This window comes from Sceloporus occidentalis, unplaced genomic scaffold, assembly GCF_023333645.1.
Source record: "Sceloporus occidentalis isolate IW3139 unplaced genomic scaffold, rSceOcc1.0.p SCAF_28, whole genome shotgun sequence".
Lineage (NCBI taxonomy): Eukaryota > Metazoa > Chordata > Lepidosauria > Squamata > Phrynosomatidae > Sceloporus > Sceloporus occidentalis.
In genome coordinates, this window is record NW_028317008.1 from 11823177 (window position 1) to 11837707 (window position 14531).

A 14531-nucleotide genomic window follows, 5' to 3' on the forward strand; every position below is an offset into this window, starting at 1 on the left:
AAGAAGTTGTTTTTATTATTTCTATTGCGTTAACATGTTTAAACAACTACGCCTATGTAACAACACATTGTGTGTTCCCTTACGTACTTAGAACAAAATATTTCCCGGCATGCACCAACCTCTTCCAGATTTTTTTTAAAGTAATTTTAACTACCGGCAATTGAATTATAAACGAGGAAGACCCTGTCACTGATCGCACACAGGGAGATTAGTGTGAGAAGAGAGAGAAATAGGATTAGTTATAACTAATATTAGTAACTGGATCCCTGGGGTGTAGAAAACCCCCCAAGGCATTGATGTATCCTGACCCAGCAGCAGGTCCAGGGAGAGGCTTCCAAACTGGGGGTAGATCGCCGTCCTGGCTAATCAGGCCGCCTTGTGTCCTGCTGCTCAATGGGCCAGTTACAGTGGAATTTTTTGTTCATAACCAATATGCTTCTTCACTCTAAATTTTTCGTTGTTCTTTTCATTCAGTCTTGGCAATTCACAATCATTCAGTAACCTGTGCTGCATGTGGCACCACATTTAGTTCTGCCTCGGTCAGAGGGTTTTTATGTTTTAATTTCATTTGGGAATGCTACAAAATTAGCTCTTTACTGTTTTTGTTTTACACAATGTTGGTATCATAGGTGCTTAGCTCACCTAGGAGTCTAGATTTATTTAATGTATTTTTCCCATGGCCACTGTCACATTTCTGCCCACAGTAAAGTGGAATGGAAAAGGTCCATACTATATAGGCAAGCTAGTGGTAACTGGAAATTGAGATGTAATGCAGAACTACTTTATAATGGCACCAGTGGAAAGCATTTTTTCTTTTCATTGTTTACCGCCTTGTACCATTGCATTTTTCTCGTTGGAGCCAGCCAATGCTCATTCCTGATCCTTAGTAGGACTATGATCCAAGACAGGAAAGGAAGGAAGTATGAGCAATGTATTTACAGAGAAACTGAGGTCCTTTGCTTTAAGTATTTTTGGCCTTCCTTCCACCAATGCAGTGAAGATGCAACATGCGAAGGTCAACATCATTTTACTGTTTTGCATATCTGGCAGCCTAATAGACTAATTATTGGTTATTTCGTGTCAGCATAAAGTGTGTTATGTCCCAAGCTATGTATAAATTTGTGTGTGAACTGCTGCTTTATATGAAGCATACAGATGCAGAGGCAAAAGAAGACTCAAGGGATGTTGCTTAAACTTAGAACCTGCACCATTATTTATGCCCCTCTCCCCCTGTATTCAATATTTCTGTCTGTAATAAATTACCAGCTTAGAAATAGAGAAGGTCATACTATATGTGCCCCAAGGGAGAGATTTGCTCTAAATGAAGATAGCCTTGCAGAAGAACGTTGTAAATTATATCCAGAACACTAGTATCTGTGACTTATTTTTTATGGCATATATGTAAATCTATACCTGCTCATGCTCGCAGTCTAGCTGAGATAATACCGATTTGTGACATAAGTGGTTGGGGTTATGGAGGCGTATTTTTATTATTGTGCAGTATATTTAAGATAGCATAGAATTTGACAGCATATTTTTCCATATTCTAAACAGGTTTGATAAATAGATATCCTACCCACAGAGGCATAACTAGAAACCACAGGGCCCTGGTGTGAACATTTGCCCTGGGGCCCCCAACTTCACCATCTGATCTGTGACATCATTGCCCCTAAAACAACTTGTTTGTGCCTTCTATGCCCCTTGCCCCCCCCTGCAGCATACAACATATGTAAACGCAAATTACACACACTTACTCCTACTCACTAACACACACTGCATCTCACCCCACTTACACGTCCATGCTCACACACAAGCACAGTTACGCGTCCATGCTCACACACAAGCATAGTTACGCATCCATGCTCACACGCAAACACACATACTTACATCCTACCTCCCGCCCGCCCGCCTCGGATACTTCTCGCCTCTCCTGCAGCTTTCTCTCTGGCTGCTCACACTGCAAGCTGCCTTGGTTTTACTGCTGGGTCATGTGACCTAACGTGACCGCGATACGCCCTGTAGTCATGCCAGTGGCTACCTAAAAATTCCCATCACTTATTAAAAAGCTGTCTTTAATCGTTGAAGTCATTTTGGAGCCGAATCAAAGTATTTATGAACAATTAGCTACAGAAAAAGGCTTTCTTCACCTTTTGATACCCCTTCTTTAAGTGTGTTAAAATTTGTTTTGGTGAATGGTCACTATGCATTAATAAGCGTGTTTTAGGTATTGTGCTATCTGTTTGGATCACTTTGTCTCCTTTTTCATTTGTGCCACTCCCATATCAATCTGCTAGATTTGCTTTTACATATTAATAATTTATTATTGTATTTATTATTTTCTAGCAGCTGTTATCCTAAACCTGCTTGCAGGTGAATTTCTTCCTCTGGGGGTACCCAGCTGCCAAATCTGTAAGGCCATTGTCATGCAAGACTTAGCCTAATGTAATCAGAACTATTCCCTTCTATCAGAAATAGCTCTTGGTATGGGCTTTAAATTTGTTTTCTGTAGATTATATAAACTGTGTTTTTGAGATTTAGACGTGAATATCTGATTCCATGTTGAACCCAACTGCACATAACAACATACATGTTGATATTGCTCATGGCACATTGCCTTGTATAGGAGATGCACGTGGTAGTCTGGCCATACTCGTCATTTTATGTCTTACAGCAGCTGTTTGGAAAGACATAGACTCTCATGCTCTGATAAACTAGTGAACAAAACAAACATCCCAAAACAAAATCATTGCTTTTTCTGGCCCAGACTGATCAGTTTAAATATCCACTGACTGAAGCCTCACTGCCAGACCCAGCTAAGCCAGGCTCTGGAAAACCCACCCCATACAGTGCACCAGGGTCAAGGCAGGTAATGCCAGAACACAGAGGAACTTCTCTCCCCTCAACACTCTCCCTGATTGTGAGTTTAAATGCTCCACTCCTGTCCCTGTTTCAGGCTTTACGAAAATCGTGGCCTGGATCATACAAACCTGGCTTGGATATCCAGTCTGTTGGAAAACTGGAGTTGGAGTATTGGCCTGCTCGCCAAATACTCCACCCTGGGGTCCCACACAAAACATCTCTATATAATCTCAAAACGTCTCTATGATGTTGGATAAATGGATGACCTTTGCACTCCCCTTCAGTAAGCCATCATGCCAGCTCTGCTACGCCATTATAACAGGGACAAAATATATATTAAATGGAGAGAAATTATTGTTATTCCTAGAAAGTTTTTATTTTGCCCATCTTCTTGCGGGTATGTAATATTTCTCTGTACAGCAGAGCTGGCACGGTGTCTCACTGAGCATGTTTAATTTCCGTTAGGAGTTGTGTCTAACTCTCCTTGCCATATGTTACATTCACAGACTTCCTTCCTACTTGCAGCAGCAAATTAACAGTTTCTTTATTTAAGGAAAAGCTTCCCAGACAGCCAGTGCATACGGAATCAGATCATGATGTTCAGTTGAATTTTTCATTGTGTGACTAATAACTACTTTATTGAATAGTCTTGTAGCATATGGATGGTCTTCATTACTGATTGGGTTTGCTTATACACAGCCTGTGAGAAAACATTCTGGGGTTTATTCACTAAAACGGAGAGTTGGGTTTGAGCTCCTTGACTTCAGTATACATCATGAATGTCCAACCTCACTGCACTTCTACTGCTGGCCCTCTATAATGCATGGTTAAATTAGTGGGATTTTTTCAACCTCTCCTCATCTACTGAATTGTGTTATATAGGGCCAGCTCAGGATAAGCTTGTTAGCATTGACCTTTCATAATGAATAGTAATGCAAGAGAGTTGAAACCACTACTCTCCCTTAAGTAAATAAACCGTTACCCCTCTGTGACTTCCATGTTGCGTTTACGCCATTGGTGGGCTTAGTAGAAGCTGTTTTGAAATCTGAATGATATTTTTCATGAAGCGGTTCTTTAATTATTAGGTTTTGTTAACGACATGAAATTTGTGGACAATGAGTTGTCTTTGTTGTAATACTTTGTATCTCTAACTCACAGGAAGGACCAGAACCTGCTGTCTCCGGTGAACTGCTGGTACTTACTGCTGAATCAAGTGAGGAGAGAAAGTAAGGACCATGCAACGCTAAGTGACATCTACCTTAACAATGTCATAATGCGCTTCATGCAGATAAGTGAGGATTCGACAAGGATGTTCAAAAAGGTACAACTTTTACTTTATTAATGCGCATAGGTTATAGCTTGCTACTATGTACAATAGAATTGTTCAATGTCCAGATATACATGCATAATACATTATATATATTTAAATGTTTTCAGAGATTTCATTTATAAGACCTCTTTGTGTAAAACAATATAAAGCACAATGGCTATAATATGGTAATTTCAATTTAAAGGGTACGTTCCCTGGTACTCTACTTTGTACAATATCATCTGATATTATTCCCAAAACAAACTTCTACATTTTAGTAGATCATCAGTCTGTGTACTTGTTCTACTACTTGTTTTGTAGACATAAACACATGGACATGTTTTACCTATGTACATGGCATCTCTATTTGTGTCTGTTGCTTTGTACAGTGCATATATGTATATTAAACTGGAATTATTGTAATTTGTGTTAACTTGAGTATTGTTATGGGAAATATATGCCCCTTATTGTTTAAAATGTGTTATTTATAGATAGAAATTTTTCCCCTCGGTCACTCTGTCTTGAAGTGCACATGTTTAAATTCTGATATTCATCCTTGGCAGCACTGATCCCAAGTTAGTTTCTTTAAAATATACATGGAGATCCCGTTTGCCTGTAATGTGGATATATTCCACTGGTAATGGCAGAATGGTTGCTGATAAGGATTGCTGTCTCTTTGCTGGGACTATACTGACCAAAACTTGGAGACAAGTGTAATTCAGTCCAAGTTTTCTGTGTCCAAGAGTTCCCTTTGTTGTACACCACATGTTTTGGTTTTTAATCTCATTAGGGGTGTTTAGACCATGCTGACCTTCTTTCAAGCAAATTGATTAGTTCCTTTCCACTATCACACTTGCAGCAACTTGCATTCAGATGAGCGCAGCAATTCTCCTTCCAGGCAATAACCCAACAAGTCTGCTCAAAGTATGGTGTTTCCAAGGACATAACTTCTTTGGAATTTGTCTTCTCCTCCTTCCAGCGTCTTATTTGCATCTGTCTTCTATTCCCATGGCTATAGTGAGAAAGCAGCGCAGAGAGGAACACTGTGCTCCACTTACCACCAATAGATCCTGGACAGCCAGTGTGCGCTCTCAATGCCAGCGTGTCTGAACTTAGAGCCACATGGAGTAGCGGAAGTCAGAAAGAATTTGTCCCAGAAAGGAAATTCGCGGTAGCCATGCTGTGATCTGTTGTTGTTGTTTGTAGCAAGAATACAAAGTTATTGTATTCCCCTTTCCTGTTACTTTGTCTCTGCATTGAACAAGTGAGGCTTTATTTATGGCGATGCATTCCTTACTGCTGATTAACACCAGCAGGTCTTTTGAGCATTGGGTCTATTAGCAAAATGTAGAACGCAAAATTAATGCAAATCAAAGTTTACAAAAGACAAATTAGCCTCAAAAGTAAGCTCGGCTTCATTACTTTTTATAACCAAAAAATGCACACTGATTTCAATGGTAGCTTACTACAGACTTTTCTGGCAGACATCAGCTGAGGCAGCTGGAGTTTTATTTTAATGGTAATAATAATCCGTGTATGTTTTTGTCAATTAAAGATTTTATATAAAAAAAAAAAAAAGTGGCTTAGCATGGTTTGTAAATCCTCAATAGACGCGTTTTCTTTATTTACCCAACATGCAGCTTTAGAAGCCGCTTGGTGCTTTATTTAAGAAAGGGTTCATCCATAGACATTGATGCAAGATATAAAAATGTGGTCCTTATACCCCCAAGTGTCCTCCTTTAGTTTACTGTGAAATCTCATGTGTAGCACTCACTTTGTAGGACACAGCGGGAGGTGCATTGTATACACAACTAAAAGTTGTTTCCTGAGAATTGTGTTCTAAATTAAGCATGTGTATCATGGTTTTTTTTGGGGGGGGGGGGTTGTGGTAGGTGTAAGTAGTACATGGAAGCTGTACATACAGTTCTGTTTCATGGTGAATTGTGATGGTTAAAACTGAAATAAGACAAACCTTGAGGGCAACATTGACAGAGAAATCGTTTAGCAGCAAAGCAGAGAGGTGGTCTGTGTCATGTCTGTTTTCAGAGACAGAGGGTGCAGATCAACCTTGCCCCTGAGCCACAAAGGAGCCCCACTAGACTGTAGGCTGCCCCAGTGAGCTAGAGACACCAGTAATTTGCTTTTTTTGGCTAACTAGTCCATCAGCATAAGATTTTATATGCCATTGTTAGTAAAATGTCTCTTGTATTCTAGCAGGTGTAACCGTTCCAGTTGGTACACTAAAATGCCCCATACAAGCTATCACATTTGGCTGACGGCATGTTATTTTGTAGGACTGTAACATCTGAAAGCTATAGACAAAAGTGATTGAGGGCCTTATTGAAAACAATATACAGCATATATGGCTTACTCCTGAAAAAAAGTGAGGATCATGAGGAGCCAGTCTTGATGCATAAATGTGGTCTATGACACAAAAATGAACATAAGAGAATTATAATTTAAACATGTAGGTTTTATTTGTTTTGACCAGTAAATTCTACAATCTCAAAAGATGTTTTTCTTTGAACGTCTCTCGGGCTACATTAGAATATGTTCTGAAATGGCCCCAGCCTAAATGGTTTCTTAGTTTAATTCTATGCTTTTGGCTTGCTTTTTCCTGAGACAGACTGTATGATGTCAACTGACGGGAAAAGGGATGACAAAGTATAGTATCCACACTGGATTATGTTCTGCTCTGTGATGGACGTTTCTGAAAATGTTTTTTTAATTATTATTTTATTTATTTTTTCCCAGTAGAATAGAAACATGGAATCTAAGGGGAGATTTCCATTTTTCCTGATGTTTTAGATTCAGGGTAGCTTTGTGTCTATCCCATGCATGTTCAAATTCCCTCACAGTATTCATTTTTACTACTTCTGCTTGGGTATTTGTACCTCTCGTGTTACTGAGAAATATTTCATGTTTCGTGTTATTGACGCCATGATTCCCATTAAAGTAGGTCTTACTTTTTTCTAGTTATGTGAGTGAGTACTCTCAGTAGAACAGATCATGAGCCATGGGACTTCGGCTATTATTCAGAAACCTGTGAAGTAAATGCCTGTGCTCCATTTAGAATAAAGAAAAGTTGTACTTAAATAGGCGAGTGATTTGCAGCCATGCAAGAGACAAAGCTTTGTGAAGAATGAAATACTATGCTGTTCTAAATATTTATTATTTTTAAAGACATAGTCATTCCACCAGTTACTATTGTAAGTGGTTATTGCTAGCCATACTCTACAATACACAAGGAAGGAGTAGTATGTCCATTAAACTCTGTCTCAAATACAAAGAGGTAAACTGTATTTCATACATCGCGTGAAACAAATCCTACTTTTCCAATTCTTTTATTCTGATTATTTAAGTTAAATCAATTTGGGTCACAAACAAGGGGGCAAACATGCTTCATCTTTCTCCACCTTGGAAAACCACTTACAGCACTATACCCAACATATGGTAAAAACATAGGTTTTCGTAAAGGTCTTTAATCCGGAAAAGGCATTGTCTCTTAAAGCATGTTACCTACATTTATAACACATTTTGCCAGATGTTTTGTTTATATTTCTTTAGTTTTTTCCTTTACTTGTTAGGGAACCAAGTTTTGGCGATAATCTCTATATTTGACCATACGGTAAAGTTCCAGAGCAATAAGCACATCTAATTACAAGTCACGTAAGTTAAAAGGCACACACTTTAATGCATGGGATCGTCAGGTATTACCCTGTAATTGAAGGGTTTTTTTTCCTGGAGGGATTATGCGTTTAGCATGTTTCTTACCCTTGACTAACCGCACCTTCTGCCCAGGATTGCGAAAGGTGTTCACCTGAAAGGTGGCTCATTTAAGATTTAAGAAGTCTAACAAGACACTCTATGCGTATGTATATGAGAATTCTATTGATGACAGTAGGAGCGCTTTCTTTTCACTGATTGGCTGCTTCAAAACATATAGTGGATGGGGATTTACTTTTTATGAAGCTGCAGTGTTTAGAGCAGATTAGTTTACCTCAGGGTGCCCAGGGTTTTGCAGGGATGCCATCATGAATTCGGTATAGCGGGTGGTGGGTGGCACCAAATGGGGTCACATAATACATGCTAAGTGACCCGTTAGGAGCCTTGCAGCACTTGCTTTGCTCTGGACGCACAAGAAAGCATAGTGTGCCAGTTTCACGATGGCAACATTGTGGCAGGTGAGAGAGAGTAGTTTATGTGAGTGTGTATTCTGTAGCTTCAGGGTCAGTGTGTGTGTGTGTGTGTGTGTGTGTGTATATGTATAGTGCTGAAGTCAGTCTTACATACATACCTGGAAACAGACAGTCCTTCACACACATAGACACGCACGTTAACTTCCACATAAATACATACACACACATACATAGCCGTACTTGAGAAACTCTGATTGCATTGCTGTTACATGTTCTATTTCGCATTACAGAACATTTTAATCTTGAGTTGCGTGCTAGAAGGCCAATTGTTATTTCCTAAGCCGTTTCCAATGGTGGTGGTTATGTTACTGGATAGGCATATAGCCCAGGATTAATGCTTTCTCTTTTTTTGTGGTATTTTCCCTTTAATACCACCCACATCATTTTCTTTGCCTTGCACTTTTTTTCTGACTTTAGTGAAGGTCGAAGAGCTCTGGCTTGTCATTTAAAATAATGCAGTTATTTTTACCCATAACAAATTCACTGCTCGCTGAAAATGCCCTGGGGAGTTTAGAAACAATCGACCCAAACAGGATACAACTGCTCCATAGCATAAGCGCGTTTAAAGTGCTGCTAGTGGAAACTCTCATGAACTTGTGTGCACGGCATGCATCTGGATGAATATCATTGTCGCTTCTTTCACCATTATATATTTATTGGCTTTCATCTCTCAGGGACAGCTGTGTGTATATTTGACTGGTAAATAACATGGAACAGTTATATACATTCTAACATGTACAATATGAAATTACAGGCAAATGTCCGTCCCTTGTTTCAATAAGCCGAGACAGGAACACTCATTTTGTAGATTGTATTGTAGCTTTTTACCAAATACCACATTTCTTAAATTATCATTAATCTTTAAACTTTACATAGAAACACATTGACCTCAGCGGTTTGTTTTAATACATTTTCTCAGTGATTTTAAGGTCTGGTTCTTTCTTTGGAGCGGTATGTTACTACTTATCTTAAAAGAACGTTTGCTGACTTTTGTGATGTACATATAAAAGCTATGACACAGGTACACAATATTTGGAAGTAGTGTAACTTCAGTGATTTACTCTTTTACTATTGGAGCCAGTGTCATATTTAAGTGTTATACTACCTAGAAGCTCAGTGGACACTGGGGTGGTTGATAATGCAAAGGGTTAATGTCCTGACAACTGTTTTCTTACACACATGGACACACACACACACACACACATGGACACACACACAGACGCACACTCCATGTTCATTCTGTGCCTAAAACAGCTTGCATCGAAACACATGGGATAGGATGCGTTGTACCAGTACGCTTGTATTGCTTGCATGTTTACCATGATGACGTTGTTGGCCAGCTTACTTTTTTGTTATTTCCAAACTAAATTATTCATTGTGAACCTGCGCTACATAATGTAGCCTGGCTTCCAGTTAACTGTTCCCCCCCCCCCCCACACACACTTGTTTTGTGACTGACTAGCCACAGCCATGTGATAAAGTACAGGGGGTGAGGAATCCTGGAGGATTATATATTTAGGATAGGAGCAAAGCCAGAACCGTTAACTCTTCTGCACCTGGTTAGGTATGAAATTATATAGGTGATCTGCCTCAAAACAGAAGATAAAAGAAGTCTATCATTTTATGTTCTTTCTTTTCTACCCCAGGCAGCATAGTCTGGGGTAGGAAAGAAATGTTTATTAAAAAAAAATTAATGTATATTAAAACAAACAAAAAAAAACTTTTCTTGGCTGTCTGTGATTTGGAGCAGTTAATACAATATATTATGCATTAAAGTGCATATGATGGCTGATGTGTACCTTAATAATGGGAGCTTACAATCTGCCTAAAACCATTATATTTGGATTTCATGATAGCATTGTACATTAGCTATGTTTTATCGCTGTCACTTTTGCGGTAACTTTGTTATAGGTACCAACAGCTTTGTCAAACAATGTAATACAATAGAAGTTTACGATCCTCCAAAATCTGGGTTGTTCAGGGTCACACGTGATCGTTTAGTGTCCTCTATAATCCATATAAATCTACATTTGTGACTTGCGGTGGTCGGATCCCTAAATGTTTCTAAATTCCAAAATGTTGAGGTGAAAGCATTTTTTTTTGATTGCAGGCTATAAGCTACATGACCTCATTCATAGTAACTTGGCGGTGCCTGGATAATATTTTAGCTAAGCATTTTCCTTGCGTTGGCTGTTGCCCAGTCATATTTTGGAAAGAAAAAAATCACTACCACAGCAATGAGCTAAAATTGGTTCTTATCCGGGGATGTTTGTGTGTTTTCCGGAGATTAAAATAGTACTTACCAAAGAAAAAAATATTCATTTAAAGTAACGCTTATACCATAATTACAATGTTGGTGTTTAAAAGCAAGTTACAGACATATGGAACCTGTTTATAAAAATAGCCTGATCCTTGTAATTTGTCTAAATTCTGGAATTGCGTGCTGTGTTTTGGGGATTTGGGGAAAATTCCCCTTCTGTGCAGTTTTGGTTTCACGGTACGTAAGGGATTTGAAATGTCTAAGATCACAGAATATTAGGATGGATAGTGGCCTGAGGAACCCGACTTCTCCTTCTGCTGTCGGACCGGTCTTTGTAGTCTCCGCAAATGCATGAGTAGCTCGGTCCCTGGAGCTGATAGAATAAAAGCGCTGTCTGTTTTGAGTGTATTTTCGGCATCAGGTCCCCATCCGTGTTCTTATGACTTGGGTTTGTGATTTTGCACCTCTAGAAAGTAGTGTTAATGCTGTTGCTAAAAGTGAAATATCTCGGCTGTATTACACGTATGATCCTATACTTTATCACCTGCAAACCATCATCATAAGTGTTAATCAAGCAGAGCTCTCGCCGCCCTTTGCCGTATGGTGGACTGAGGGTGTTAGGTGTTGTGATCCGGCTATTGGCGGGGCCGGTCCTGGTAGCGTTAGATGTTATAACGTGAACTAGGTCATCTGAATCATGCAGCCAGGAATTTAGCCAACAACCTGTGTTGAGCTCAGTGGGCATGTAAAGCTTTTGGGAAATAATCCGCTGTGTCTTTGCACTGCCGCTGAGAGCTGGCTACCCGATAATATACACATCGAGGCTATTATCCCGTTTCTTTCATTAAAAACTGTAAGTGTGACATTTTGTGTGAGATTATCTGTTGCCACCAAATCCACACTGGAGTCGCTGTGTCTGTGAAGTGCGTAGATAAAGTGGTGTGAACGTGCCTCCACCAGGCAGTTTATTTTAGAAGGTGTAAACGCGGTCTGTCAGAATATAATTTTTCCGCCGTACCTTGACGGCTGTGACTGGCACATGTTCTGTGCGACTTTAGATATGTGTAAATTAGTGCCTAGACATAGTTATTTGCTGAGTAAAAACAGCATTAGCCAATTCTTTTGGTACCGCAATTTTACTTTGTTTTGGTAAATTCAGCGGCAGCCGAATTGAGAGCAGCTCATGGAAGGAACTAGTTTCCCTTAACAGGACAGTTGACTGTCGCTGATGGTCCTACTAAAGAAGAGGGCATATTAAAGTCATATTAAAGTCAGTAATTTAATATCAAACCTCCCAACTGTCCCATTTTGTGCAGGACAGTCCCAATTTTGTCACTCTCCAACCAAGCTCTATAGCTTTCCCCTTTTTTTTGGGGGGACGAAGGGAGAGCTTGGTGGGACAGGGGGATTCCTGACCGCAGTGACCTGACCTGTGGTTTAGAATGCATGCACAGCAGCGCTGCCAGTTGGTGTCCCATCTACCTCCCAAGCTCCGTCCCCGGCTTCCCGATTCACTGCGGGTAGATGCCCCGGAGGTATGCTTTAAAATGCATTCTTCAAAATGAAAAAATATCGAAATTAATGGAGATGTGGCTGGGCGCATCTCCCACGTGGCAGCTTGCTAGGGGGTTGTGGAAAGGGGCAAATGCATATGGGGGGATTCTGCAGAATCTTCCGCAGGCATTGGCAATACACACAACCTATAAAATTTTAAAGGGGCCGCACCGCTGTCATATGCATAAATGTAAATATAACGTCCGGAATGTACCTCTATTGAACTATGAGAACAGCTCTGAGCTGAGTGAATGGTTTGGAAATGTTTTTATTGACATTATTTGTAGTACAAACATATCATAGTTTAGATTTTGTAAATATTCATTGCGGATATTATAAATCTGCATTGTATGTTATGTATTATTCATATTCAGTATCTAGTTAAGCGGTAGTATGCAACTACTGTGTTTTATTACAAACATTTATCACCGGCGACACTGTCTATATATCGGTACAGCCTTTTGTGACAATATTGTGTGTTTTCTTCTTTGCATGTTTACTATAATGGTGTGTGTGTATGTGTGTATGTATATATATATATATATGTGTTACATTTTAGAGATGCTTCTATTCATTCAGTGAGGAGACGTTATATGATCTGTAGATCATTCTGCGTGTGAGAATGAACAGATCGCTTTCTTTTCTCAGTAATATTACCACAATGCCGCTGGTGGATTATTTGCGTTAGATTTATGTCTCTCTGTTAAGGCTCCTAAACACCCGTTCTTAACACTGCTCAGACCCGCTCTAAAATCTGTCCCCTGCTTAACGTAATTGCTGACAAACCCCAAATACTTTACTTGGTCACAGAATGCTGAAAATTAGGCTTTGTTAGATTAACAGTGTTGTTAGGGACGCATTTCATGCATTTCACGAATGCGAACATTGTTCACATCCCTGCAATGAATATTTAGAGCATATAGTGTGGTTGAGCTTAAGCAGTCCACCACTTTTGTATTGTTTTCAATTGAAATATTTAGGTATTAGAAGCTTGGTACATTCTATCTGCGTTAAGTTATTTCTCACCTTCATGATGGGCAAAGAAAATGTTGTTTTTAAAATAAAACATGAAGTAAGTTGAAGTTTTCTTTTTGCATAGCTCTTGCTAACATTGACCTGACCTACACTTTTTTTCTTTCATTACAGAGCAAAGAAATTGCCTTTCAACTGCATGAAGATTTGATGAGAGTCCTTAACGAACTGTACACGGTAAGCAGCGAATACGCAATTTTCTTTTTTTTTTCTTTTTTCTGGGTATTGTACAGCGGGGTTTCAAGTGACGGCAAGCTTCAGGCCTTTGCCTCTGCAGGCAAAACATCTCAACGAGACTTCAAAAGGCACTCTCCTGCATGATAAATACATAACCTTTATGAAAGGAAAACTGGAAGTAGGACAGATGTTCATGCAGCGCTGTGTTCTGGAGCTAGCTATCATCTATCATAATGAAAAGCCTTTTAAGCTGAGCCTGTATGTGATGCCTTTGCCAACGTAGAACTTGGGTTACTTGGATTGAGTCAAGCTATCAAGTTCTTCAAAATCTATGCTTTATTCATTAATGCATGTACAGTGTTTCAACTACCTCACTCACTTCACTGTACATTATAAAAGTCCAGCCCCAGGAAGATTTCCCCCCAGTGCTGGCCTGGCCCTCCGTCAAACATTATTTAATCAGTGATGTAGATTTAAAGGCATATCACTGGTTTGACTATGTATTATACAGGGCCAAGCAAGCTTTTCTGGCAGGGGAAACTTTCCATGGTTTGTGCTTCTTAATGTATTCAGCAAAGTCCTCCATTAGAGCGTTAAAATCAGGTAAATAAACATTCCATACCCCTGGCAGTTAAGATGCCTTTATTTTTCCTTGAGTCCTTGTTCTTGATGTTACTTAAAGGTTGCATCTGAGATAAAATCAGAACTGAATGTTGGACTGCATGTGTCTGCCTTTTGGAAATTATCTGTAGTGTGTTACTGTGAATTACAGTGTGCACATGGATTAAAGCCTGACCTTAACATGCTTATTATGCAAAGTGCAAGGATTCCTGAAATTTCATACTCAGAACTTTGCTATAATTCAGCATCATAAACAGGGGAGGGATGGCAGCCTAAGGCCTGGGGGGCAAGTGTAGTCAACTGGCCCATTGCACCACCAAAGCGGCTGTGAGCGACATTGAAAGCGGCCATCAGGGTGGCAGTCACTCCACCTGCGCCTAATAAAATTAAAGCGGCCGGCGTGCACGCCACCTCAGCTCTTTATCCCACCCCTTTTAACACGTCGGACGAAGAGCTGAGGAATGGCCATTGGGCCTGACTGCCGCACGACGCAAGGGCATACCTAGAGTATTTGGCAGCT

The 14531-nt window shown here is 39.8% G+C and overlaps 1 protein-coding gene across 2 annotated transcripts in view; it reads left to right on the forward strand.

Annotated features, from left to right (window-relative positions):
* LOC149299824 (SLIT-ROBO Rho GTPase-activating protein 1-like) overlaps positions 1–14531 on the forward strand; it is an 88118-nt gene that overhangs the window by 34961 nt on the left and 38626 nt on the right. For both annotated transcript variants that reach the window (XM_089486247.1, XM_089486248.1), the window contains exons 3-4: positions 4018–4180; positions 13328–13390. In XM_089486247.1, coding sequence (XP_089342373.1) covers positions 4018–4180; positions 13328–13390 — 226 coding nt within the window. The remainder of the gene's footprint in view (positions 1–4017; positions 4181–13327; positions 13391–14531) is intronic.